Source organism: Ceratotherium simum, chromosome 14, assembly GCF_057802395.1.
Source record: "Ceratotherium simum simum isolate JZ-2026a chromosome 14, ASM5780239v1, whole genome shotgun sequence".
Taxonomy (NCBI): domain Eukaryota; kingdom Metazoa; phylum Chordata; class Mammalia; order Perissodactyla; family Rhinocerotidae; genus Ceratotherium; species Ceratotherium simum.
Genome location: NC_141913.1, coordinates 64,290,363 through 64,317,004, shown reverse-complemented (window position 1 = coordinate 64,317,004; position 26,642 = coordinate 64,290,363). Strand labels below are relative to the sequence as shown.

The following is a 26,642-nucleotide window of genomic DNA, read 5'->3' as shown; positions in this document are numbered from 1 at the left end:
CACCAAGGGGCTGCTTCACTTGGCTGCAATCACTCGAGTCTGAGTGTCCGAGATGAACTTTTCTGTAATGAGAAAACAGGCCCATCCTCACTTTTCCAACTTCAATTCCGTTGTACGTGGTTCCAGCTGAAATCTTTGCATTCCATTTTCTAACTCGATCTTTCCCCCACTAAGTGTCCTGACAACTATGTAACTGGCCCATAGTCACTCCATTATAAACTCACGACAGTGCATTCCCTACCCACGCAGGCTCTTACTCATGGTAGAAGATCCTGACTTCATACATGGCACACAGCGGTGGCTGTCCGAGTAACTCAAGATGCCGTATTGACATCATGCAATGCACACATACGAGGAGAACACACTTGCGCACACAATGCCCATATGGCACACACAAAAGCAGTCAAATCAGAATCTGACCACAACGTAATTATCAATAAACTCTTAAAAGGCAATGATTCTGGAAAATGCTTCTGAAAATTCTACATGAAATCAGCAGCCACGCTGCTCTGTACCAGGAGGCCCGCAGGTCATCTTTATACCCACAGGCAGGACTGAGGGAGCAGGGAGGGTGGCAGGAAGGTGCCAGAGACTTACCCGCCCGTGCCGCGATCAGGTGGGTGGCTCTGTTGGGGTCGTCGGGGTCCAGCACCAGCTGAGTGAGGATCTTTGCTCCAAGGGCCGTGGCGTGGTAATGCTCCCGGGTCTTCTCTATTGGGAAGTTTGTTGGGTGCAGCCCACTAAATATTATGGCGACGTCTGCCAACACCTTGCTCTTGAGCTCCGGGACGATCTTCCGGATGTCGGGGGCCTCCTGGATCTCCCCGCTGAGGAAGCGGTCGTACTTGGCGTAGTAGTCGGAGTGCACGCGGGCGAGGATCTCCTCCAGGTAGACCAGGTGGTCGTCGTCGTCGGCGTCCTCCTCCTCCTCCTCCTCCTCCTCCATGCTCTGGTCCAGTGACTCGCCCACCGTGATGCCCGACTGCTCGCTGTTCTGGGACTCCGTCTCAGCCTCCTTCCTGTCAGCACAGCCGCCCCCAAGCCCGCAGAGGCCGTCCCGCTCGCTCTCCTCCTGCACGTCCGCATGGACAGCGGGCACAGACTCCCCACAGTGATTTGCTCCTGCAGGCTTCTCCCCTCCTGAGCCCGGGACGCCACCCTGCGGCACGACTTTCCCAGCATCTCGCACGGCCTTAGGCTTTTTCCGGCCCCTCTTCTCCCCACTTTCGCCATCAGAGGCAGGAGAGGAAGACTGACCGTCTGACTCGCTGCTGCTCTCGCTGTCACTGGATAAGTCAAAGTCCAGGTCAGCACCCGCCGTGCCCTGAGCAGGCCGCTTTTCTGGCAATGTCCGACCATGCTGAGGAGCACACGCTGGGGGCCCCCTACCATCAGCCAAGGGGGCATGGGTGGCAGGCCGTGTGCCCCTCTCCTCCTCCTGACAAGGCAAGGGCCAGTCCCCCTGTGGAGGAGTGCCCCCATTGAGCTCCCTTGAGGGCTTCCCAAGCCCGTTACTCTGCTCGACCCCAGGAACCTGCCTTCCTTCTTCGGGGTCCTTGACAGATGGAGCTTGCTCTGTGGCATCGGCACCTTTAGAAGAATGACTCACTACACATGTGTACAAAAGAAGAGGCCACTGTCATTTTCTGTTAAACATGAAACTACTGGTGACAGCGAACGCAGCATGCCCCCATGACCAGCTTCAACCACACTCTAGACCTGGGGTGGGCAGACTCTGGCTGGCAAGGGCCAGAGAGCAAGTACTTTAGGTTTGCGGGCCACTTATGGTCACTCACCTTTGGTTTCTACAACGATTTAAAAATGTACACAGCACTCTCAGTTCACAGGCTGGGGTCAGACCGGGCCTGTGGGCAGCAGCCCGCCCTGCCCTGCTCCAGCCAGGCCATTGAGCCTCGTCCTCTGCAGAGGTGACAGGTCCCACTTCCCCGGCCCAGACCGCTAAGTTCTACATCAGTGACTGTAGCAATAAGTATACACCTCAAAATATTTTATTTAAAAACTAAAGAGCATCAGAAACACTAAACCAAAACTTTAAATTTTCTTCAGACAAACTTTGGCTTTGCGCTCCCTGAAAGGTTAGACCATGTGGTTCCAGAGGCTCCAGGCCACGGTGTCTGCCACCCACATGCCGGAGCCACTACACCCGTCTGCTCCCTCCAAAGAACCCTACGGCCAAATTCCCAGCGTCGTGCTTGACTTTTAAGGAAAACTGGGATGAAAGGTAGTACTCAGATTATTAAATTAAGCAGTATTCTTTAATCTTTACTCAACTGGAAAAATGTTTAGCTTAGTACTACTTAAAAAGAAAAATCCAAACTGAAACCAAACAATATCATGCTTTTCAGTACAACATAAATAAACCCAACAACCCCTGTAACTACTGAAATATAAATAAATAAAATGAATCTTGAATTTACAGCAGCCACAAGAGAGATAAGAAATAGAGGAGTGAACAGTGAAGCAAAGGCTAATACTTCTCTGACAACTAGAAGAAGGTCACCCACCTTTCTTTCTCGCCTGAGACTCCCGGCACCCAGATGGAGCATTGATGTCTCCTATGCCCTGGAAGTACACATACTTCTTCACGGTGATCAGATTGGGGGCAAATTTCCAGACATCTTCTCGGTCATCAATAATGCAAACCATTGAGTCTCCACAAGGAAAGAGATTTCTGGAAGTAAAAATGTATCAGAACTACTAATACCATTTACAAAAAATCATCATCAATTAAAAGTCATGATTTTTTATATGTAACCAGTAAATAGCAAATTAATCAGAAACAGATGCAAACTACTCTGAAGGGCTTTTCTTTAGCTCACATTTAAACTCTCAAAGTTTCCAGAGAAAGGAACATTAAAATAGTCAAACTCTTCTCCACTGTCTGTGATATTCCTGAAGCAGCAGTCAGCACGCTCTCCTTAAATGCCAGAAAATAAAGAGTTTACTCTCTGGGGGGCCCGCCCCGGTCCCAGCAAGGCCCCACTCCCAGCAGCGTGGCATGGCCAGTATTAATCAAGTGGGCGTGGCCACGTCCCAATGCAACTTTATTTACAAACACAGGCTGCTCCCGAAGGTGAGGGCTTTCAGTTACAGGCAGGAGGTTGTGACCTTACTCAAATCTCAGCAGTTTGAAATAAACCACCGTCTCCTGCAGTGTGCCTACGTGACATCTTTTCAAGTCCAAAAAAGTGACTGCTCTATTCCCAAAAGCTATTAGGATGTACGGGGTAAGCAGAAATGTTAACAAGGTCTAAAAACGCAATCTAATGGACGCAGGCATGCGCTGCCACCCTCAAGTGTCTTGTGAAATTCAATTTCTGTCCACAACTCAGATTCAGAGATGTCGGCTCGTAGCATTCAAAACTGAGAGTGACAAAGGCTTCTCGCCTGTCTTTAAGGATCAGGAAATAAACCCATGAGAAATGCCTGCATGTTTAGGTTCTCCAGCTGCTAATAAAGGCCACAACTACCCAGAAAAAAATGTTCGTGTGTCCAAAATTAACATGATTTTCTATGAGTGTGTTTGCCATAGGCGAAACATAGGTAGCTAAAATAACTTACAGATTTAGTGCTTTTGGCACATTTAATTCCAGATGAGAGAGAGAAAAACCACACCACATCCAGACTGAGAAAGCAGACCTGACTGCCTATATCCACCAAGCCCAGCACCCGCCACTGTGTCTATTGGGGAGGAGGCCCATTCTGCTCTGACAGTCTCACTTTTGGGTAGCCTGTCCCCATTATAAATCACTGACACCGTCTCTCATTTTCCTTTGTCATCGTCAGTCTGCTCACTCCAACGCTAACTAGCAAACACGAGGTCGTTTTCTGAAACAAGTCCTTGCAGACACTCTTCTTAGTTCATATGGACTTGAATAGGTCTTAGTCTGCGTGGACACCCTAAATCTGTTAGCTGAGAGTGGCCAACACCAGCCAAAAGGCCACCGAGACTACAGCTGTTATTGTCCAAGTGTCGTCAGGAATCAACATCCATGAAAACAAGTCACGTCTGATATAGTATCATAACGGGCAGACCTACCCTTCTGGGTAGAAATGGGGAAATCCCTTGTACAGAGCAAGCCAGAAATTTCCGAGAATGTAAAACAGCCTTTTGATCAGCGGTGGGAGAGCCCCCTCCTAAAAGCAGAGGACAGGAAGGGGCACACGGTGATGAGAAGGACGTGGAAACAGGCAGGGTGGGGCAGAAGGCGCCATGACTTAGGGTTTCATGACTCACTATGAGGATTAACATACAAGCTCCCCAGGAAGTATAAACCTGAGACGCCAACACTAATGCCAAAAACACCTTCCTCAAACTCACGACTCTGCCAGACAGCCCATCTTGCACTGGGGGAAGCTCTGGGTACTCTTCTGTCCAGACTGGCTCTCCAATCGTCACCTTCCATTTCCTACGTCCCCAACCCCGGCCCTGCCCTCAGCTCCCTCTCCCCATGCCCTTGTCCTCCTGGGCTCTGGCCTGAGTCCCCCAGAGCCTGGACATTGAGGGAGAGGCAGGGAGGAAGGGGTCTGGTTAGAAGACAGCGGGCTTCCTAAGAAACCAGGAGACTAAGTACAGGATTAATGCTCTGAGGCCCAAAATGCCAGTCTTTAGAGTGAGAATGAAGAGTGAGCTTCAGCAGTGAACGTGCCAGGTACATACCTAAGGTTGCCTGTTTTAGAAAACGGGTCAATACACTCGTCCCTTGACAATATTCGATGAGAAAAAAGCTTCTTCTCAGGATCTAAAAAGCCTTTGAAAAGAAAACAGACAAGGTCACGTGTCTAAGATCCACTGCCATCCCCCTGTGCACACGGTCAGGCCTCTCACAGTGTCTGTACATCAGAGACTCGGAGCATCACATATCGGCATCAAATATGCTTCTCTTTTCAGGTAAGACTGTCACTCACTTCCGGTTCCTTTTCTCTTATTTTAACGCGTTTAAGGGCATATCCTCATTAAAAATTACTGATTTAACATTACCTGGAATTTTGCTAAGAACAGAAGATACAGGATGAACAAACCTCAGTGTCACCTCCCCAGGAAATAGAGTCTGCGGGGCAATAGACACCTACACACAGTTTCCACCCACAACAGACAAGTGAACACACAGTTTCCACCCACACACTGTGTCCAAGGAGCTGGGATCCAAAAGGAGCCCAGAGACTGGACACGAGGAGGCAGACCCGAGATGGGAGCTGAGTTCTGGCTGTGCCACCATGTGCAGTCACCCTGTACCTTCAGTTTCTTGTGAAGCAGAGGGGTGAGCTGGACATCTCAGCAGCACTTTTAAACTCACACTCTAATCCATGCTTTCCCAAGACATTTTTAGGTTAAATCCCATCAGCACTGCCCAAACACAGACATGGAAGCACGCCTTCCTGACCTGATGTGCATCCCAATGCACTGTGTTTAGTCGCCACGTTCTTCAGACTGGCGTCCAGTCAGCTACTCCCTGTGCCCATCCACACCCTGCCTCACCCTCTGCCGCAGTCTGTCTCGGAAATCACCAATCTGATACACAGGTTTTATTGTTTGCTACTATCAGCTGCAATACACACATCATGGTTAAAACAAGTCTGTGCACCTCGAAGTCCTCTCACACGCTGTGCCATAAGCACTGCACTCGGAGTCCACGTGGTCTCCCTGGTCACGAGCACTGCGCTTGGAGTCCACGTGGTCTCCCTGGGGACCACTCTATACAGTAACCTCCAGATGCTTCAATCCTTGGGGTACTGAGTCATGAGCACTTCATGAACAGAAAATGCTTGCTCTTACAGAATGTAAGTTTTATATGAACACTGAACCCACTCAGTAGCTAAACCTAAAATTTATTAATAGAATTATTAGTGTCTCTACAATAAAATACATGAAAAACACCCAAAGCTCTTAACAGTTCTATCCGAATGAAAATATTTCTATCCCAATTACACTAAACACACAAATTCTGTGAAAATGGTAACTTCCAAAATTAAAAGTTGATAGAAAGAGGAAGCTACAGAAACCATGCCTCTTCAAAACCACGGTTAGGAATCAGTGAAAGCCTGGGCCTCTGGTTGTGATCTGTGAATAATCACAGGACCTAGATGATCTGCTGACTCCTTCCAACGCCACGATCACGTGCAGACGCCAAGCTCAAACTCCGTGAACCCCTGCTGCACGCACGGGAACTTCTCCATCCCCACCCCCAGCCCTCTGAAGGCCCAACCACTCTCAGAGCCACCCAGGGCATCCGTCCTGTGAGTGATGACTGCCTCCCAAGTCCTCCCCGGTGTGACATGTTGTCGGTCTCGACGTCCCAGCCAGTGCTGGGGGGTAGCCACACAGCAGCCACAGGTCCGCTGAATACGGTGCTGTTCTACTGAGGGTCTCTGCACCCTCCTGACAGGGATACCAGCCTATAGTTTCCCTGTGTTGTCTGTCTAGACATGCTGGAACGTGGGAATTCTAAGGTACAAAGCACAGCCTGAATGGAGAAGGCTCACACTGACTGCAGGCAGGAGGGAGCGCTCCTCCCCAGGTCTGCTGGGCAGTGCAGACATGCTCTACTTGGGATGTCTTCCTAACCCTCCAGGGACACCTCCCTGGGCACTTCTATCTCAGGTGGTATTATCTTCACTATTTCTCTACCTGCATTACTAATCGATTCCTAGAGAGACACCAAGCTTCCAGAGGGGAAGGCAGAAGCCCTCATTTGGCCACACGGCTACCCCAGAGGTCTGCACCTGAAGGACTTAATGTGCAGCCTTCACACGGGGTGCTGCTTATTCACTGGTACAAGAACACTAGAAAGTAGTTACACTGGTCTTCAAATCATGTCTCTCAGGCAGCCACACAGCAGCCATATACTAAAGGCAGGTATGTTGAATTTTAGTTACAAGATGAATTAACTTTAATACATTGCTTACGTGTTCATGATTAAAATCTCCTAAAAAAGTACTAAATGTTAAAAGGGGATTCAAAATTCATTTCGCTGTCAACAAGAAAAGACCAAGATCAATCTGTAAAGACATTTGAATTTGAAAGTACTTAAATTTAACCACACAGTATCTAATACTAAGGAGCTGTGACCACATTATAACGCAGGTGCCAACATCCACCAGTGGGTCAGAGAGGCCAGAGCCCGGCTGTCCTCAGGCAGGGTGAAGCCTAGCCCTACACTCCATCCTCAGCCAGAGCTGCCACCGGTGGGCAATGCCGTGCGGCCCAGGGATTCCTGTGTACAAGCGCTGCTCGAGCATGGCCAGCAGAGCAGCTTAGAGTCTCTACCAAGATAGCAAGTCAAGCTGAATCAGACATCGCCCACTCGCAGATAAGAGCTACCCATTCTGTCTGCACTTCAAGTGCAAGTGCAAACAAGCATGACACTGCTCCAGAACTATTTCCAAACCAATTACTAAAATATCTTAAGTACGCTTGTATAGAAAGTTTCCACCTTTCCACATATCTGTGGTCCTGGCCAACTTCCAAAACGGCCTGCAGTGCACACCTGGCCAGAATGACAGCAGCCTGCCCATCTGGGCTGGAGTGTGTCCAGCAACAGCCTGTGGGGTCCCGGCAGAGTAGGGAGGCACCCTCCCAGGAGACGAGGGGCTGGGCCATTCTCGTCTACCAGACGGACTGAACTTTGCCTTGCCACCCCCAACTGCCAGCTATAAGTAAGAATGAAATTTAGTTTGGGAGAGCTTCTTGATTTTTTCCTTCATCTTCAAGAAAACACCACTGAAAATAAGAAATAAACCAAACCCACTGTCAACAATATGCACGTTTCAGATCCACACAATGCTCAGTTCAGTTAGGGTAACTGAACGGCACTGGAGCCACTCACCTGCGATGGTGTGCGCATACAGTCGGCTACCAAAAGTGAAGACGTGCAGCTCGTACAACTTTGCGATCTGCTCCAGGAACTCCTTGCAGTGGGGACGCAAACGGGTGTGCAGCATCGGCTCGCCCCGGCCCAGCTGGAAGTGAAATATGCCCTGAAAAGAATGAGTGGTGTCCAGTCAGAAGAAAGGAGCTCCCGAGACAGCATTTCCACACCGTCCCCCAGAGCTGCACATACGTGCTCTACTGTCACGGACAAGGAGTCAATTTAGTGTGCTAAACTCATGTGGCACAAATGCTTTCCTTCACACGCTCTACGAGAGTTAGTGCAGCCTTCTCTGCTGTGGTAACTACCTATGGTAACTACCAATGACAGCCATGGCAACTACCTATGGTAACTACCTATGGTAATTACCTATGACAACCATGGTAACTACCTGTGAAATCACAGCAACTACCAATGGTAACAACCTATGGCAACTACCTATGACAACCATGGCAACTACCCATGATAACTATGGCAACTACCTATGATAACTATGGTAACTTCTATTATAACTATGGTAACTCCCTATGACAACCAACCACAGTATGACTACCTATGATAACACAATAACTACCTATGGTAATTACCCATGATAACTACCGATGATAACTATGGTATCTTAGCTCTCTAAGGAAATGAAGGTAACCGCCCAGCTGCTATGGGCTTCACTAGGGGCTATGCAGCAGATCCTCACCCTTCCTATCTGTCTGATAACGGATAAAGCAGGATCTGAGTGATGTCACGCACGTCTTTGTTTCTTCAAACACTAGTATTGTCAAGTAGCAGAGCCACAGCAGATTGCTTAGAACAGATCTCCAGTAATCTACCCACAGTGTCTTCCTGAGTTACTGATGAAAGGAAACCAAATATTCCCACATAACTTGGTCTAACTCAGGGACTCCTTTAAGACAGCTTTATTAACTCACACCCACAAGAGAAAAGCTGAAACAGTATCCTAGATCATCTTTAGTAGATGGATGAAATTAGTAACACAGCAGACCTCACTTCATTGTGCTTCGCAGATACTGCAGTTTTTACAAGACCCTCCACCAGGAAAAAGATTACGACTCGCTGAAGGCTCAGATGATGGTTAGCATTTTTTAGCAATGAAGTATTTTTTTTTTAATTTTTGTTTTTATAATTTTTATTTATTTTTTTCCCCCAAAGCCCCAGTAGATAGTTGTGTGTCATAGCTGCACATCTTTCTAGTTGCTGTATGTGGGACACAGCCTCAGCATGGCCGGAGAAGCGGTGCGTCGGTGCGCACCCGGGATCCGAACCCGGGCCGCCAGCAGCGGAGCGCGCGCACTTAACCGCTAAGCCACAGGGCCGGCCCAACAATGAAGTATTTTTAATTAAGGCAGGTATGTTGTTTTTTAGATATAATGCTATTATACACTTAGCAGACTGTAGGTTAGCATAAACATAACTTCCACACACACTGGGAAATCCAGACTCCGTGTGACTCGCTTTACATAGTTCCTGCTGGACGGTGGTGCTCTGGAACCAATATCCCCAAGGTACACCTGTACCAACCTGCTTACACGATTAATATGTAAAGAAGTTTACTTTCCCTAGCAAGTTAAACTCTGAACCTTTTCATCCTGTGTATCATTAATTTTCTTAGTAAAAATACTCTAAACAACAACTGAAGAAGAAAGGTACAACCCTCCAGGCCTAGTGAATTTCTCACCAGCTCTAAATCAGTCACACCATCCTGTTAAGACATTCAGGAGTGTGAAATTTTATAAACAATTTGACCCTAGTCAACAGTTAAAAAGTCCAGAAGTTGCAATATAAACATCCTTAAAAACACAAGTTTGGATCTTCAAAGTTAAGAATTAAATATGTCTTTCTAGATGCCGCCAGCAGGAGTCCAGGTTTAGGAGCTGTGATGTGTGGGTGGGCACTCCTCCTTGTACCAAGCAGAGCCCTGTAATTACGCTATTAATGAGTCCAGCAGAGGAGCCCGGCCGCCGGGGTTTGGGCAGAGGCCCACTAAAGCCAGCAGGAATAGCTGAGGACCATCCATGCAGACACGAGGACACCTTCGCCCTCTAGACCACACAAGCTGAGAAACAGGTATGTTATAACTTGTTTAAAGTGTTTTATAAACCAACTAAAAATGCCCAACTTCAAAGGCACAATAAAACCCAGAAACAGCTATGGTGATATATGCAGGTACATACGTGTCAAATATATTGCATAAAGGCCTCGAACTCTTTAAGACAATGAATGAGCAGAGTAGTTGTTATGAATGAAACAACCTGAAAGTATTTACTACGAGCCTACATTACACAAAAGAATACCAAATATTCCCTACAGGACACCATGATATATAAAAAAGTGACTAATACAACTAAAAAATGTGAACTGTTTTGTGGGCGAGGAATGAATTCTAGCCATAAGAAGAAAATTTACCGCTCAACAGAACTACTCAATTCTCTCCATACCACTAATGACGCAAGTTACGAGAGAAGTGATTTTTACTGCATTAGGGACTGCACAGAGGATCTGCATGCACATCTGTATCGCCTGATTCATGGACTAAGCCAAACTAAACTGACCAAACTTCTTTCAGATGAAGTTTGTAACAAAACTCTGAAGACACGTGGCTGTCACTGAATTGTTTCCATCAAACCTCTCCTGTTACCATCACACTGTCATCCAGTGGTCTCACCCTTGATGGGGTTTGGGGCAGGTGCCCTGCTGGCCCCAGGCTGCACTGCCCAGCCTGGCGTCAGTCCTCTTTCGTCAGAGAACACCTTCCCACTGTGCTCAGTCATAATCAGGAATTGGTGAGATCTGTAGACACTGAAAACCCAAGATCTAACGTGAATCTACACATCAATGGTCTAATAGCTAAGAACCTTAAAAAATGATAACCTCAGTGTTGGTGAGGCCTCCCTAGTTAATGACAGTATAAGCTGGCACCAGCCTTCCCTTCGGAGAACCATTTGTAATAGGCATTCAAAGCCTTCTGAAGAGTCCAGAAATTCAACTTCTCGGGCTCTGTACTTAGGACAGAGTTGAAACGTGGGAAAGTTTTCTGTCCTTAAATAGGGTTCCATCCTTGACCCCTTCATTTCTCTCTGTATCTCCCTGGAGAATCCAGGCAAGGTGATGCCCAGCCTTTCTCTGCAGCCCAGCTCTCTCGAGTACAGACCCAGGTACCCACCTGCTCCCCCTTCCCCCTGAGTATGCCAGATATTCCTGGAGAACATCCAAAATCAGCTCATCTTCTCCACCAAGACCATTCCTCCTTTGCCCTCCACTCCACCTTGAGAGGCAGGAACAAGAAACTCCAGATCTCGGAACTCTAAACCCTGCTAACTAACACGGCCATGTGTGGACCTGGCACACAAGAGGCGCGCATGAACGAGGAGGTGAGCATGAGCTGGCAGTGCCTCCTGACGAGGACCAGCAGGGAGGACCCCCCACACCCCCAGAGCACCGGCCTGTGGAGGAGGCCCAGATGGGCAGGGCTGACGGGGAGCCAGTGTCTGCTCCTGCATCTGCTGGCCCGAAGAAGCCTCCAGATGTCGCCAAGGCCTCACCTTGTTTGACATCTGCTGGCAGTGCTGCTCTGTCGTGTGGATCAAGGTCTGGTCCAAGTCGACCATGAGCACCAGCTTTCTGTTTCGATGCAGTCGTTGCTGGTCTTCCCTTCCCAGCTGCTCAGCTTGCTAAAATTAAAAAGAAAAAAAGAAAAGTGAAAAGTAAGTATATTTGGATCCAAAATAAAGTTCAATTTTATCAAGAAAAACAAGAAGAAGTTGAGAGATGTCCTTCACCACCCTCCACACTGCCTTCCTGGCCAGCCAAACCTGCTGCAAGTTAACGTATCCCACGGGGCCAGGGGGCCACACCGCAGTTGCCCACAGCTAGCTTGCTCTGGCCCAAATCGCTTGTGATCCTAATTCTGTAATCTAATTAAATACACAAACCGATGAAAAATGAGGGGAAAATAGAGTAGTTGTATCTATAAACATTCAGTTGAATGCTACGGAGCAACTCAACACAAAGAGGTGGAGAATCAATGAAGACAGCAGGAAGTTGAGCTGGGAGAAGGGTGGACAACGGGAAACAAGGGCCAGGCGGGAGAGAGGCAGCACGAGTCTCAGGTTCCTGCACGCTCAGCGCTGTCTCGTCACCTCGGGAGAGACCCGGGCGGGTTGGAGACAGTGCAGCACAGATGTCGCCCACACGGGGCCAGCGCCGGCTCTCCTCTGGGTGGGGCCCTGGCCCTACCTCACATCAGCCAACAGAGGGAACCAGACACATAACAGTGACAAGTGCCTCACGGTGTGCATCGTTTTACGATTTCTCATGGTAACCGATATTCAGCTACTACTATCAACAGACCGACTCCTGTTCCTGATTAGGTTACGCAGGAGAATTCTGCCTGTTCCTGAAAGGGATTATGGAGAAAAGCCAACAGTTACTCTGTTATAGCAGAAACAGTGGGGAACATTCTCCTCTCTTTTTATCCCAAACTTCCTAGTTTTGTTTTATACACACACACACACACTCTCTCTCTCATGTATTATATTTGTTTAAAGTTCAGTAAGTCAGAAAAACTAGAATCATGCATCTCACATTTGTCTTTCCTACAAAAAACAAACAAGGTATATACCATTTAACAGCACAAATCCAATAAAATTATAACACAGAAAAACATTTTACCTGCCTATGCACAAAAATGTGCAGCTCTAACAGTGCTTTATAACTAAGACGAGAACCCAGCTTTTATGTGACCCTGGGAGATGGGTGCTGGCCTCCTGCTCCGTCCTGGTGATGCTCCTCACCCCATTTACACCCTTAGCCCATGAAAACACGAGCTGTCAGGATGCCTCCGACCAACACTGCCTAGGGATTCTTAGAATGTATAAAAAGTAACAGACACTCAAGGTAAAACCCCAAGCTTCTTGTCTTTTCAATTCCTGTGTGCCTGTGTCTGCTGGTACACAGATGCGTGGGGCTCGCCCCCCAGGAGCACTGCAGTGAGGTGCCCCTCTCCCTCCACCCCACATCCACGTGCCTAGCACCACCAATGCCCTCTCAGATCTGACACTCTCACCTCTCGCATGGCCTGTGCCCACTCGCTCCCAGCCCTGCCACCTGTTCTCCACGTGGCAGCCTGCACACTACCTTCCCCTTGTCCCTGCTCACGTGCTCCTATGGCTCCCAGACATGCTCCAGCTCCCCGCCTCACGTCCCTCCCTGACCACACTGGATTTGAGCCCTGCAAAGCAGCAGCACCCTGGAGAGCTCCATGCCTCCAGAGCAGGCGCAGCAGTGGTCTGGGAAAGAAAAAGGAAGAAGTGCAGCCTTGGGTTTTGCAGGAAGACAACACATTCCACAAGCACTATCTGTCCCCTCAGTGGTTATTTCAGAAATAACGACCATTACACATCTGACATTTTCTCCAAACGTCCCTCTACAGAGTAGGTGAGGCCCGCAGATGCTCCACTGGCCCCAGGAGATGTCTTCTCGAGCACTTGGACTTACCTCGGAGCTCACCATCAGCTCTGGGACACTGTGCACCATCGACACGGTGGCCGTGGACAGCGGAACCTGCTGCTTCCCGTTCTTACTCTGCAACCTGTGGACGCGAGAAGGGGTGTGAGATGAAGGCCTGGAACTGAGTACCTGTATCAGGAAGCACACTGAATTGTAGGTGACATGATTTCAATTCATACTCTAGTTGACATATAGTGCTAGCTAACTGCAGAATTTTACTCTGTTGACCACAGCTAAAATATCCACCACTGTCTGAAAACAGACAGGAAAACTGGTAAAAAATTAAGTAACAGTCACATTCACAAAGTTCTCTGTGAAAATAAACTGATGGTCACACCAAAACACAGAGGCCCTCAAACTGAAAACACAGAGTGGTCCAAGGCTCAACATGTGTAATTGAGGGTAACCCCTTGACACTGGTGGTAAAGTAGCCCCAGGTGCAAGACGGGGCCTGGGGGTTGTGAAGTACAGGCCACCTTCAGGGATGGCTGCTCCAGACATTAAGGGATGCGCAGCTTTTTCAGCTGGGGCGAGAAGCAAAGCTCAACCTGCTAGCACTTTCCTCCCATACCTGGCATGAGCATCAGACAGAATTTAGTGCTTTCAGAACTTAAAGAAATACAGCCAGAAGCTAACTGACTTTTCACGGCCAGGTAAGGGAGGGGTGTCTGCTGTCTGCAATCGCGGTGGGGCTCCTCGCCCTCCACCCTGGCCCTCAGACATCTCATCTCTTTGCACCCCCAGGGCACCTCCTCTCAAACACCGCGAGGTGCCGCGTGCTCGTGCTCCAGCTGCAAGTACTTACTGGGTTAGGTCCTGGCCACACTCGGCGCACAGGCCCTTCATGACAACTGGGTGGCTACATCCTTCTAACCGCACCAGCACCGCTCTAGAAACAGGGATGAAGACAACCACAGTTGGAAAGGGAAGCACCGGAGCGGGAATAGGCACCGGAGTCTTGCACCAGCCCCCCAGGGACCCCCGTGTGACTTCAGGCAAGTTGCATCACGCTGCAGGGCTCCACTTCTCAGGCTATAAAATGAAGGGCCTTTTCACCCAGGAGTCTCTTAACGTAAAACAAAACAAAAGTGCGTACAACACAGCTGAAAGAACTAAGGACGTCCTTCAGGAGAGACTTGGGGATAACATGAAAGCTGTCTCAAAATGTATTAAATATTTATACGCGATCCTCTTATTTCTGATAAACAATTTATAAAAACTGAAACTCTGGTTACCTCAACAAGGAACAACTTTGTTAATACCGAGCAACAAGTGATTGTTACCTCCCAGTCTAGAAAGAGGCTATGATTCATCTACGTTTTTCTGATAGAACTATTGTAATACTTTTAGTTTTTATAAACACAGAAATTACTATTTTCTTTGTATGTTCACATCAAACACTGGTCACCTGGCAGCACTCCTAGAAGGCAGCCAATCAGCGTGTGAACCTAAAGGCTGTGTGATCAGAGCACCTGTCGAGTCAGTGCCCCAGAGGCCCCACGACTCAGGACGGTGGGGACTGCCGACCCAGCTGAGCCTCGCTCAGACCCAGGGCACTGGGGCCACGTGTCAGGCCAGTGTCTGTGGAGCGGGCCCTTTCCTCACAAAATCAGGCCACGAAAGACAGAGACATTCTCTGAAGTCTGAAGAGTCAGGGCCAGCCAGGGCCTCACACTCAGATAATTGGCTATGCCCCCGCCCTCCTTGCCCAGGTGCATCCTGGAGGCTCCCGGCTGCAACTGATTGTCAGGGCTGATAGAGCTACCAAATGGATATACCTCCAACCAGGGAGCAACACTCTCCCTGCAGGAGCCTCTTTCTTCCCCTCCCTTCTGTCCCTAGCACTCACAACCAGCTGCTCAGGGCACCCTGGATGCGGCCAGGGACCTCAGTATCCACTGTGTATCCACAGCCTGGCCGGGTGCTCGGCCCCACACCACGGTGCTGGGTCACATGGTGGGGCACCTCTTCCCCTGCTCGCTCTCCAGGGATGTGCTCCATCAGTCCACACCCTTTCCTTGGGGCGTGCTCTCCCCTGCCTTAATGCCACTTAAACATCTACCTAAAAATCTGCCTCAATTTCCCCAATCTTAAATAAACAAGAGGAATGGATAAACCCCTGCACCAGACCACACATGGCTCCTCAGGGCAACCTTTCCTTCCCTACAGCACTTGGTCAAGGACGTCTTCGTGCTCCAGGCTTCCACCAGCTGTGGCCCCTGGTGATCCACGTGCCAAGGGAAGTTCTGCCCTGGCTTGCTGTCCACCTCCTCTGGGCACCCTGCATTTCTTCAGCCCTTCCCCACTGAGGCTTGTGCCTCTGGTTCCAGAGCGGGCGTTCGGGTCTGGCTTCGGGACCCTGGCCCAGCTGGCCTTCTCTACTCACTTGGCTCCACAGCACCCCACGCACACTAAAACCCAGCCCACTGCCTGGGCACCCTGAAATGCCTTCACCCAGACACCGCTCTTCCAGTTATCTAGGCTCGCCGGGTCCCCGCACAGGAGCTCCCTCACCTGTTTCTAATCCCACCCCCCCCCCCCGGAGAGGCCACCCGGTCTGGGTCCCTCGGTTCACCACTCGCAGGACCTCCAAACCAGCCCTCACGAGGACACCCCACTCCTGCCGCAGTAAGGGCACGCCCCTGTCCATGGGGTCCCACCCACCTGCCCAGACCCCACTTGAAAACACCTGTAATTCAGACTCCCTCCTACTGGGGCCCCTTCCTCGCCTGTCCTGCTATCCCAAACGCACGTGGGGAAGATGACGTGAAACTGTCTTGGATTACACTGGCAGAGCCGCAAAAGGACCCCAGGCACTTTCCTGACAGTCATCAAAGGCGTATTTCAATCATTCACTAATGAGTCTTTTAAAGGGTCTATCAGGGGCGCTTGCGGGGTCCTCTGGAACCTGGTAAAAGTCTGCTGTTTGCCCCTTGGAATGCCGGGGTAGGTTTTATGAGAAACAGAGTAAACTGGTTCATCCACCAACTGACAAGTTCTTAAAAGCACTGATGCTGATGACACTCTAATTTCAGGCTCTGCTGCCCACCCACCACATGAGCACACACAGGCCGCACGAGCACGCGTGATGGGTGGGCTCCAGGCTCAGGTGTGTGTGACCTAGGGGCTGGGCCTTGAGAAGCCGCTTCTCCTCTGTGGGCACAGCTGATGGGGGAGACTTACAGAGTTTGCATTCGTTCACTTCACTTATTTTTAAACTAAAACTTATGGCTTTGGGGATATTTTCTCAGGAATCTCAAAAATGTACTAAGAGGATTTCACCAATCTCCCCGAAAAACATTAACCTCAAGGAAAATTTGGTGTGTCTCTAGCTCAACCAACAACCAGGTTGGAGATATGTGATGTACGTGTTTCCAGGCTGTGGTCTGCCTTTTCGTTTTCTTAACAGTGTTTTTTGAAGACTAGGTTTTTAATTTTGATAAAGTCCAATTTATCAAGTTTTCTGTATCCTTATTAAGAAATCCGTGTCTTACCCAGGTCACTAAGATTCAACAGGAACCCAGAGTGGGTGGGGCGACTCATTCTAGATGACTAACTCTACTTGAGGTGGAAGGAAGCTCTTAGGACAGCCTCACAGACAGATGATATCTGGGTTTCGACACACAACGGAGAGAAGAAGAGCCGCGGCCGGGCAGCACAGGCGAGGTGCAAGGGGCTTCAGGCCTCCCTCCCGGCGTGAGAACAGGAGTGAGGGAGTGGAGGATTTGAGAGCAGAGATCTCGAGCCTGTAAGGCAGCACAGAGGACCCACAGGAGGGTTCCACCGAAGGGCCTGGGCAGCGGGAGCGGGGTGAGCAGACGCTGACTGCACCGGGACGGCAGGAGACACCAAGGGATGCCTGAACCAAGTAGGAAGGCAGACATCCCCACACACCCCTGGAATGAACCTGCAGGCTGATGGTTGACCAGACACACGGAAGGAGAGAGGACACAAACAGGAGCGACGTACAAACAAGACCAGCAAGTTCGCCTGGAAACAGAGCGAGGGAGGCGCAGGCGCCTCAGCTGAATGCACGCCGGACGTGGATGGGCCAGGGCTGGGATGCAGACCTGACAGGCCCGAGTGCCAGGCCAGGGCGTAACCACCAAGGAGAAAACAGACAACAATGGGCCTTTGGGGAACCCCAACAATTAAGGGATGTGCAGACAAAAGAATGTCAATTAAAAAAAAATCAGTGCTCACAGAGGCTGCAGAGCCAGGCCCAGGACAGACACATGGAGGGGACGTTTTAAGAAAGGAAGTAAGAGTCAGTGTTCAACGCCCCCAAGAGAAACCAGATGCCTGGAGAGGGAGGGAGGCGTCCGCATCCTGACTGTGGGTGCTGGTTCCAAGGCACATACGTTCATCAAGACTCACCAAACTGTGCACTTAAAACTCGGGCACTGCACTAGTTATTACAACAAAGAGGCCAAGGCCATCAGATTTGGCGGTTGAGAGTTGTTGGTGACCTTCCAGAAAGGCCTTCTGACAGAATACCACAGCAAGAACAGAGGAGCGTGGGGGCCAAGTCCCAGGGGGCTGGTGCTGCAGCCCCTCCGCCACTCCACGGCCACCGTGACCCGTGTGCTTGGCCAATAATGTGCCTCCAAGCACTGTTGGAGGTCCCCACCTACTACTCACTACGCCCACCTCATCTTTCTGTCTGAACAACCCAAGCACCTTCCTGCACCCAGAGCTGCACTTCCTCCTGGAAGTCTGCTCCCACCGCCCCAGGTGGCATGCCCTCCTCGCTAAGCTGTAACCAGAAGACCCACCAGACGCAGAGTCCTTGAGGGAGCAGGGAGGCACTGGCCCTAACTTGTTTCTGAGTCTTGGGCAAAGCCTGGCCGGCCAGCAGGCACCCAAGGCAGGCAGGGGCGAGCACAGTCGCTTCTTCCCCAGAACATGTCCACACTCAGACATCAGGAGCCTACAAGGATTCTTGAGCTCTCCTAATCCATAAGGGGAAGAAGGAAGGCCGGACCCACCCAGACCCAGTATTTAATAGTGATCGCTCAACGAGCATAGAATTCAGGCGCTCAGCTCCTTAACACTTGGCTCTTTCTGATGCACCTTGTGCCCTCCGATCTGCCCAGTAGAGAGAGCAGACCCAAAAGCTGATGAGTACAAAAAATTCAGGGCAGTTTGGTACTTGTATATTGCACAGCACAGTCTGCTCACCCAACTGCCTGGCAAGCCCAGTTTCTGGAGTTCTTCAGCTTGGGGAGGATGGCAGGAGAGGCCTGGGGCTCAGAGCTGTTGCTGGACTGGACCCCGCGGGACACACACATACACACACACACACACAGCACTGCCCGACTGCAGCCCGTGATGGTCTGTGACCTTCACACAAGGCTCAGATGTGCGGCCGAGGCAACCAGCTGTTTGCCTGCCTCACTTACACTTGCATGAGGCCCAGGGCGCAGCATCTCAGAAACATGCAGTCTAAGTTACAAGGAAGGGAAACAGCCTTTATTCTGTCTCAGTTAAAAGATCGTTCAGAGCTGCCTTTCAGGGTCAGAGCTAGGTACAACACTACCCCAGCAGACCCCTTCCGCATCTTTGCACAGCTAAACAACTCTCAAAGACAGAGATGGAGTGGCCATGGGAGAGGGAAAGGGATTAGAAACACCGTAACAGCAATGTCCTTTTTCGGTGCAAGATGTTCCCTCTCTTCACCTCTGAGGACACGGACACAAGCCAGGGGTGACAGGCACTCAGTGGATCTGAGTGTTTCTCCCCTTAGCCCCTAAACAGCCACCACACTGTAAAGGGACGAACGTGCCGTGAACACAGCGCTTCCACCAAAGATACCAGCCCCAGAACGTCCAGTCACAAACAAATGAGAACTTCCTGGTTTGTCCCTGAAGAAAATCCACAGGAAAATCATGAAATGCAATTTCTAAACAAGCTATTTCTCCCAAAATATACAAGTACCAAACTCCCCTGAATTTTTTGTACTCATCAGCTTTTGGGTCTGCTCTAATGGGAAGATCGGAGGGCACGAGGTACATCAGCCAAGTGTTAAGGAGCTGAGCGCCTGAACTCGATGCTCGTCAAGCAATTGCTATTAAATACTGGGTTTGGGTGGGTCCAGCCTTGCCTCTTCCCCTTACGGATTAGGAGAGCTCAAGAATCCTTGTAGGCTCCTGATGTCTGAGTATGGACACATACTGGGGAAGAAGAGACTATGCCGTGCTCCAGATCTTGGTTGCTAAATGCCCTTCTCCACCAAAAAGAAGCGGGATTTCTTGGCGAGATGGCTGATTCCAGGGCTACAGCTGGAAAGGAGGAGGCTAAATGCCATTTGTGTCAGAAACAGGGCCACGCTCTAAGACGGAAGGGGCCTTGTCAGAGGAGCTAGCTTGAAGGGGCTCCCACTGGCCAAATCTGGGATAACCTGAGCATCAAGGCAAATAATAGCAATGGACTACAATCCTTGAATAAAATATGAATCCGTGAGTCCACACTGATAAATTAACTGTTTTTACAGTAGAAGGCCAACCAAGAAATGCAGAAGGAATGGAATCAAGAACATCACCATTGGACAATCCGGATAAAACTAGCAGAGTCAGACAAGAATCAATAGATGCCAAAAACGGTGGGTAACAGTTTGATGAAAATTTAAGATACTGAGTAATAAAGTATCTCTCACAAGATACTTGACACTTACAACAGGAAAATTAGTCATTTTCCACCACAGACACCACCTTAACCAAGGGATCAACAGCAAACAAACCAGAATGGCACAAACTGACACCATGTGCCGCCAGGAGGGCTGCTCAGAGCACACATGGACACCCCGGTGACATCCTGGCCAATGCACACCAGAGCCTAACTGACGGCCACTGTGCAAAACCACCAGCCCACAATGCAAAGATAAAGGGAGAAGACAGAGGAGCTGCCCTAGGCCAGAGGAGACTGGCGAGCCTGGCACTGACCACACCACGTGACCCAGACAGAGTCTCTCGCGCTACAAAGGACGCTGGGGCCCAGCAGGGAACCGGCAGAGCAGAAAAGCCCTGCACCAGTCACCCTGGTTCTGAGAACCGCACTGCGGTTGGGTAGGAGAATGTCTCGGTTTTTAGGAAATCAAAGTATTCAGGGGTAAAGTGACATCACGCCTGCAACTTACACCTCACCTTTAGAAAAAAATAACGTGTGCAAGGGGGGAGAAGGATAAATAAATATGGTGAAATGTCAGCATTTGGGAAATCTGGGTGAAGCTCTTCAGAATTCTTGGTACTATTCTTGCAAGGTCCCACTAAGTCTGAAATTATGTCCAAAAGGAGCTCAAGGCGTACTTGTTTTGTCTACAAGTACTGCGGGCAGTGGGGGTGGGGGGGACATGGCCATCAACACCCCACCATCACTCAAGCTGGGCACGAAGCTGGACACCACCCCAAGCTAAGACAAAGCCACAGCAGAGAACCTGGGCCCGCTCTGGCCTGGCCTCTGAATCCATGGTTTTAAGAGGAAAGGCCACAGCGTCTGAAGAAGAGACTAACGAGGATGGGACTACCCACTCCCAGTGAGTCGGAATCTAGGCCCGCTACTGAGACTCGACAAAGGAAGTCCTACAGAGCCCTCTTAAAACTGCACACAATTCCAGTGTGCTCCAGGGTGACTTACTGGACAAACTCTATCTTCCTAACATGTTTCAAAAGCAGGTAGAACCACATGCACCCAGGCTCTCCCCGACTGCTGGGTCAACAGCCTCACAGCCGTAGTGTCTCCAGCCCGTACCCTGGAGGGCCATGAAATTCTTCAAAATAACATGCCAGCAATTTTACATGCTTCCAGCCTTAAAAAGCAGCACCATCCCCATGGCATGCTCAGGTGAAAAGCAGCGCGGGCTAAGCACACATCTATCAGTTAACGCACAAGGTGGACTGAACTCCGTCATTCCCACACCTTAGAACCAGCACACGAAATGCATCAAGACAGTATGGAGCCAGCAGCGTCCAAAACTGAAAACACTACACGAAAACCATGAACCTCTTTTAAAGCTACTTCAAAATACAAAGATTAAATAAGTTAAAGTTTAGCTCAAGTTCTTCTGGAAATTATAAGGAATTCTGTAAATATAAAATGCTCAACGAGTAATATTTAAAACCTATTTACGATCATTACGAAGTATACCTGTTTTTTAAGATATTATGCAAATACTGTGAAACTGATTTGCTGTATTTTCTCTAGATTCGCTCACTCCCCAAATATAAAAAGCATCATTTTTTCTGAGACAACTGACACAGTACATTACTTGTTGTTGTCATTTACAGCTTTAATATCAATATTTGTGCAGTTTTTTAAAATATATACAAAGTTGAAGATTTACCCATTCTTCTAACCAGATATCTGATTTCGTGGACCCAGTTTAAAACTAATTTTAAAGAAAACATGAAAATGGAGATAAATCTGACAACGCACACTACAATTTCTTTAAACCTACACATCATTTTTTAGGCAGACACGCTTCAAAGGCCATTGGTTCAAAGGCCTTTATTTAAAAGATCAGACAAGATACCTACAAATCAAAACAACTGCAGCAAACATAAATCACGCATGTACAGAGAACTAAGGGAGTAAAAAGGCCAATGGTTTTCTGTTAAGCGAAAATTGGAGAAAAACAAAACAGGAATCCGTTTGAAGCAGAGATTAAGTTTAATGGGTTCAAGTAAACAAAATGACAATTTCCCCAGTTTTAGACAAAAATGTCTTTTTAACTAATATTTAAATAGTGCACACGTCAACAGGGAAGGATAAAATGATTTAACTAAAAGAATCTACTAATTCTTCAAGATTCTTGAGATCAGGATGAGAAAGTAATTTCCTGACTCCAAGGCAAGACTTCTCTAGATGATTACTTTAGTGCACTGACTGAACTGTGTTTAGAATTTAATAAAAAGCGTCACTACCTAATTTTAGAACCCTAAAACGAGGTACTAATCGCAGGTTGTTTTCCTTATTCTTCAGTCTACAGAGCAAGGGAGACAGCAATACTGCGACGGCTGGGCCTTCACGTTATCCAGCAATCCTCCTTCCTGCTCTCCGGCGCCGCTCACCCCAGACTGGCTGAGGCAGACTTTCTTCCTGCAGACAAACCAGGTACGGGGCACAGACAAAGCTGGTCAGACGCCCACTGAGAACAAAGATGCTCCCACAGCCTCCTCCTTACCCATCTCGATGGTAACTCATTCCCTTACTCATTCCCTGATTATTTTACATATCTTCCTTTTTTTGGGGGACTTCAGCATCTCCCAGTCAATGACGACAGACAAAAGAGCAAACAAGGAAGGACATCATTAGGTAAACTAATAACTAACAGAGTTGGTTTCTGACAAATGGTACCCTGTCACGATATTTTCAAATCAAGATAATTTTAACCCACATAAATATTACAAAAACATAAATCGTCTTTCTATCTACTTGCCCCCACTGAGACTCTCTGGATGAAGAATGGCCTAAGGAGAGGGCAACACGGAGGAGAAAACGAGGCAGGCCTCAGCAAGGTAAGGTGCTGCACACATCAAAACCTCTGGACCTCAGTCCCCTCCTCAGTCTGTGGAGTAAGGATAGTTCCTACCTCTACCTGATGGCATGAAGCACTACAAACACATACAATCTTACCACAGGTCGCAACGGTAATGGGGTGATCATTTCCACTACACCCAGATGCAACATTTCTAAGCTCCTAGAACTGTTCATTGCCAGAGAATAACCCGATGCGGTCAGGATGAATCCTGCTGATGACAGCGATGACGATGGCAACAACAGCTCCAGCCAGGTAAGCCTGGCTCTGTGCTGGTGCCTTCCTCATACTCACTCACACCTGCATCCCAGGAGAAACGCTGCCACTCAACAGGCTCTCAAGGAACCCGTGACAGACCACCGCAGTGAGACACCCCAGGATCTCAACACCAAACACACCAAAAGAAAAAGACTATTCACAGCTGGGAACTGGCTGATTGGTGAGATCAATGCATTGGGCTCCTGCGATTGGCCAGACCAGGTGATGGGGTCAAAGCACTGCATGTGGTGTTTCTCACCAGCTGTGACCTGTCACTGCCCTGTCTGGGCCTTGGTAGCCTTCTACACCAGAGAAACAGGACAACACCGAGAAGAGCTTTTCACTTCAGGGTTTTCTACACAGCGACACACAGCATTGGGCTTCACCTCCATAATTTATGGATTGACGGGTTTATGGGCTCATTAGGGCGCAAGCGATGGTCAGGTAAGATCTGACTCCAAGATAACAGCAGCATACCATAGTGTCACATGTACGGCACAGTGAGCCCCTGTCTTCCGAGAAGCCAGGCAGGGGGCTCCGGTGGAGGGTGCCGCGAGGCAGCTCCCCTTCCACCCCACCTGCATTCCGTGGGCAGGCGTGGGGGCCTGAGCTGAAGGCTGAGGACCCAGACTCTATCTCCAAACAATGACCTAGGAAAAGGGAACACAGGATGAGGCTCCTGGGGCTGAGAGAAAGACCAGTCCTTTCCCATCCTATCCTGGTCATCAGCTTCTTGGGGGGTGGAGGGCAAGCGGCAGATGCTCAACAGCCAGAGGATCAGTGCAAGCCACAGGGAGAGGAGCAAAGACCAAAGCAAGTGGCACCGTGCGCCAGAGGCTGGCCAACGTGGGCAGAAAGGGTCTGAACACCCAGGATGCCCTGTGGCTCCGCAGAGGAAAGCTGTGCACCAATCACCACACGCAGGAACGCTCACCTACCCTGGCTTTCTGCTCCTGACAATGACAACCACAGTCACGCCACGGGCACACACCTGTGCCCACACATCAACCTAATCTCAGAGCACAACACCGGTAAACTCAGACAGGTAGACTATCGGATTCACACAATGCAAAAAAAGAAAAAAGGCTCTTTATGAGGTTAAAACGCACGTACAGAGAGCTAGAGCCTACGGTGGGAGAGTGTGCTTCTATTCTGTCGCCCTGAACCACTAGCGGGAGACTGCAACCCCTTCCCGAGCTCTAATGCAAAACTGCGCCAGGTTTCACAACCGTGCTTCACAAGATTTACTCAAACCTAAAGAAGCGCACTCCCCCCCCCCCAGTTTATACCGCGAGAAGCGTGGAGCTGCCCGAGTTTTCTTAACTTACAAACGCGGCATCTCAGAGACGGGGAGGCACCTACTACAGAAAAAAAGGAACGACCACACTGTTTCCTAGAGTGCAACTTCGGCGGCTCAGGAGTTCTTTTAAAGGCAAACACCTGCATTTGATAAAATCACAAGCAGTGACTGTCGTCCAACCTTAGAAACAGCCGCAAACGCACAGTGAGCACAGCCCCTTCAGCTGCAGTCCTGGGGACCCTTTCCCGCCCAGTGCCGGGACCAAGACCCCCTCCAGACCCCGGCCCCCTCCCTTCCCCTCCCATCCCCTCTCCTGGCCCGAAACCCCCTCCAGACCCCGGCCGCCTCCCCGCTCCCGGCCCGGGACCCCTTCCCCTCCCCTCCCCTCTCCCGGCCCGAGACCCCCTCCAGATCCCGGCCCCATCCCCTCTCCTGGTCCGGCACCCCCTCCCTTCCCCTCCCCCGGGCCCCACTCACCCGGGGGCCACCACTTGGCCGGGTTGCGCGCACAGCTCCCGCACCACGCCGGCGCGCTCCGACCTCAACCGGCGCTCGGCGCGCACGCAACCCCCGGCGCCGGCGCGGGCAGGGGCGGGCCCAGCGGGCTGCGCGGACGCGGCGGCCTCGCACACTGCCAGCACGGAGCCGAGGCGCACGGCCGCGCCCGCCGCCACCCTCCACTCGAGCAGGCGCAGCGGCCCGGGGCCCGGGCAGCGCACCTCAGCCACGGCGGCCGGCGCGGCGCCCTCGGCGGGAAGGCGGCCGGCGAGCGGCGCCTCCATCGCGGCCGGCGGGTCGCTGAGGAAACGCGGCGGCGGGCGGGCGTTCAGGGCCCGACGCCCATCGCGGGTGGGCGACCCGGCCCAGGCGGCGACGGCGGCGCTGCGATTCCCGCTCCGGCACCGGCTTCCACCCGCCGCCCTGGCCCGCGCCGACTTCCGGGACGGCGTGCAATATCACGTGACGCCGCGTACGTGCGCGTGCGCCGAGGGGCCTGCGGGTAAACACACGCCCACGCGGGCGCGAGAGGCGCTGCGCCGGCCCGAGTACCGGAAGCGTCCTAGGACCACCGTGCGGGGTGGGCCTGGCAAGAACAGTGTCACCACACGCCCCATCTGCCCTAGGGTCGCTGGCGTCCTGGGACTACGGGTCCCGGCATGCAACCCGGGCCGCCGACCCACAGCCCCGCCCGTCACGAGCTCAGGCCCGGCGACGTGAGAACTACGAGGCCCGGCATGCAATGCGGGCCGCCGTGCCACGGCTTCGTCAGGCGCTGAGGCTCGGTGTCGTTAGACGGCTGGTCCCGGCATACAACGCGGGCGTCGCGGAGCTGCGGTCCCGGCATGCGGCGCGCCGTCCAGGGTCAGAGGGAGGAGGGCGCCAGGTCGTTCACGTGCCCCGGCGGTCGTGTGTCTCGGCGTCCCCGACGCTGGCCTCCTCCTCGCCGCCTTGCCGACGTGCCCCCGTGGGGCGGCCTCCCGCCTTGGCCCGCAGGGGAGAGGTGCTCTCGGGGCCGCCCGGGGCCCTCAAGGTCACCTTCGGGGCGGCCCCTGAGGAGCCTCACGCGCAGGCGCATCCTGACGGGGCCCCGACGGCAGAGCCCGGAGGCCGCGGAGAAACCGCCGGGCGCGGGGGTGGGGGGCGCTTCGACGGCGGCGCTCTCAGGGGCGGGTCAGTGAGGACGTGCGGGGGCCCGGGGCGCCCGTCTCTCCGTGCGCGCGCCTTCTCCGGGCGGGCCGTGCGCTGCCCGTGACCGTTCCCGCGGAGCGGGAGAGGGGCGGGTCAGCGAAACGGGAAGCAAGCCGCGGGATCCCGGTTTGCGGCACTCGGACGGCGCTCGGGATGAGGAGGGCTCGCGGTCGCCGAGGAGCGAGCGAGCGCCCGTGGCGGGAGGGAGACGGGCGCACCCGGCCTGCGCCGCGCGGGTGCGGGCCCCGAGGAGCGCGTCCGCGGCGACCTGCGGCGTGGGAAGGAAGGGCGGACGACCCGGCGCAGGGGCAGGAGTCAAGATCACGGCAGGAGTGGATGCGACGGAAAACAGCAAATCTGCAGGCCGGCAGCTGCTGCTTTGAAAACGTGAGCAAGTTTGACAAACCGTGAACTAGATGGAGGAAGAGGGGACGTCAGATGACTAAAGTCT

General features: G+C 51.2%; 1 protein-coding gene across 4 annotated transcripts in view; it reads right to left on the bottom strand.

The window, feature by feature from the left end:
• The window catches only part of CTDP1 (CTD phosphatase 1), an 80,807-nt gene extending 55,404 nt beyond the window's left edge, over positions 1-25,403 (bottom strand). Inside the window, exons 1-8 of one of the 4 annotated variants that reach the window (XM_087439379.1) lie at positions 24,980-25,403; positions 14,218-14,301; positions 13,401-13,494; positions 11,447-11,575; positions 7,848-7,998; positions 4,682-4,772; positions 2,526-2,692; positions 598-1,608 (exon numbers count right to left, since the gene is read on the bottom strand). In XM_087439379.1, the coding sequence (XP_087295505.1) occupies positions 598-1,608; positions 2,526-2,692; positions 4,682-4,772; positions 7,848-7,998; positions 11,447-11,575; positions 13,401-13,494; positions 14,218-14,301; positions 24,980-25,284 (2,032 nt within the window). In that variant the 5' untranslated portion in view covers positions 25,285-25,403. The remainder of the gene's footprint in view (positions 1-597; positions 1,609-2,525; positions 2,693-4,681; positions 4,773-7,847; positions 7,999-11,446; positions 11,576-13,400; positions 13,495-14,217; positions 14,302-24,979) is intronic. The other 3 variants (XM_087439380.1, XM_087439378.1, XM_004422652.3) reach the window with 3 other exon arrangements.
• Between the last annotated feature and the right edge of the window lie 1,239 nt (positions 25,404-26,642).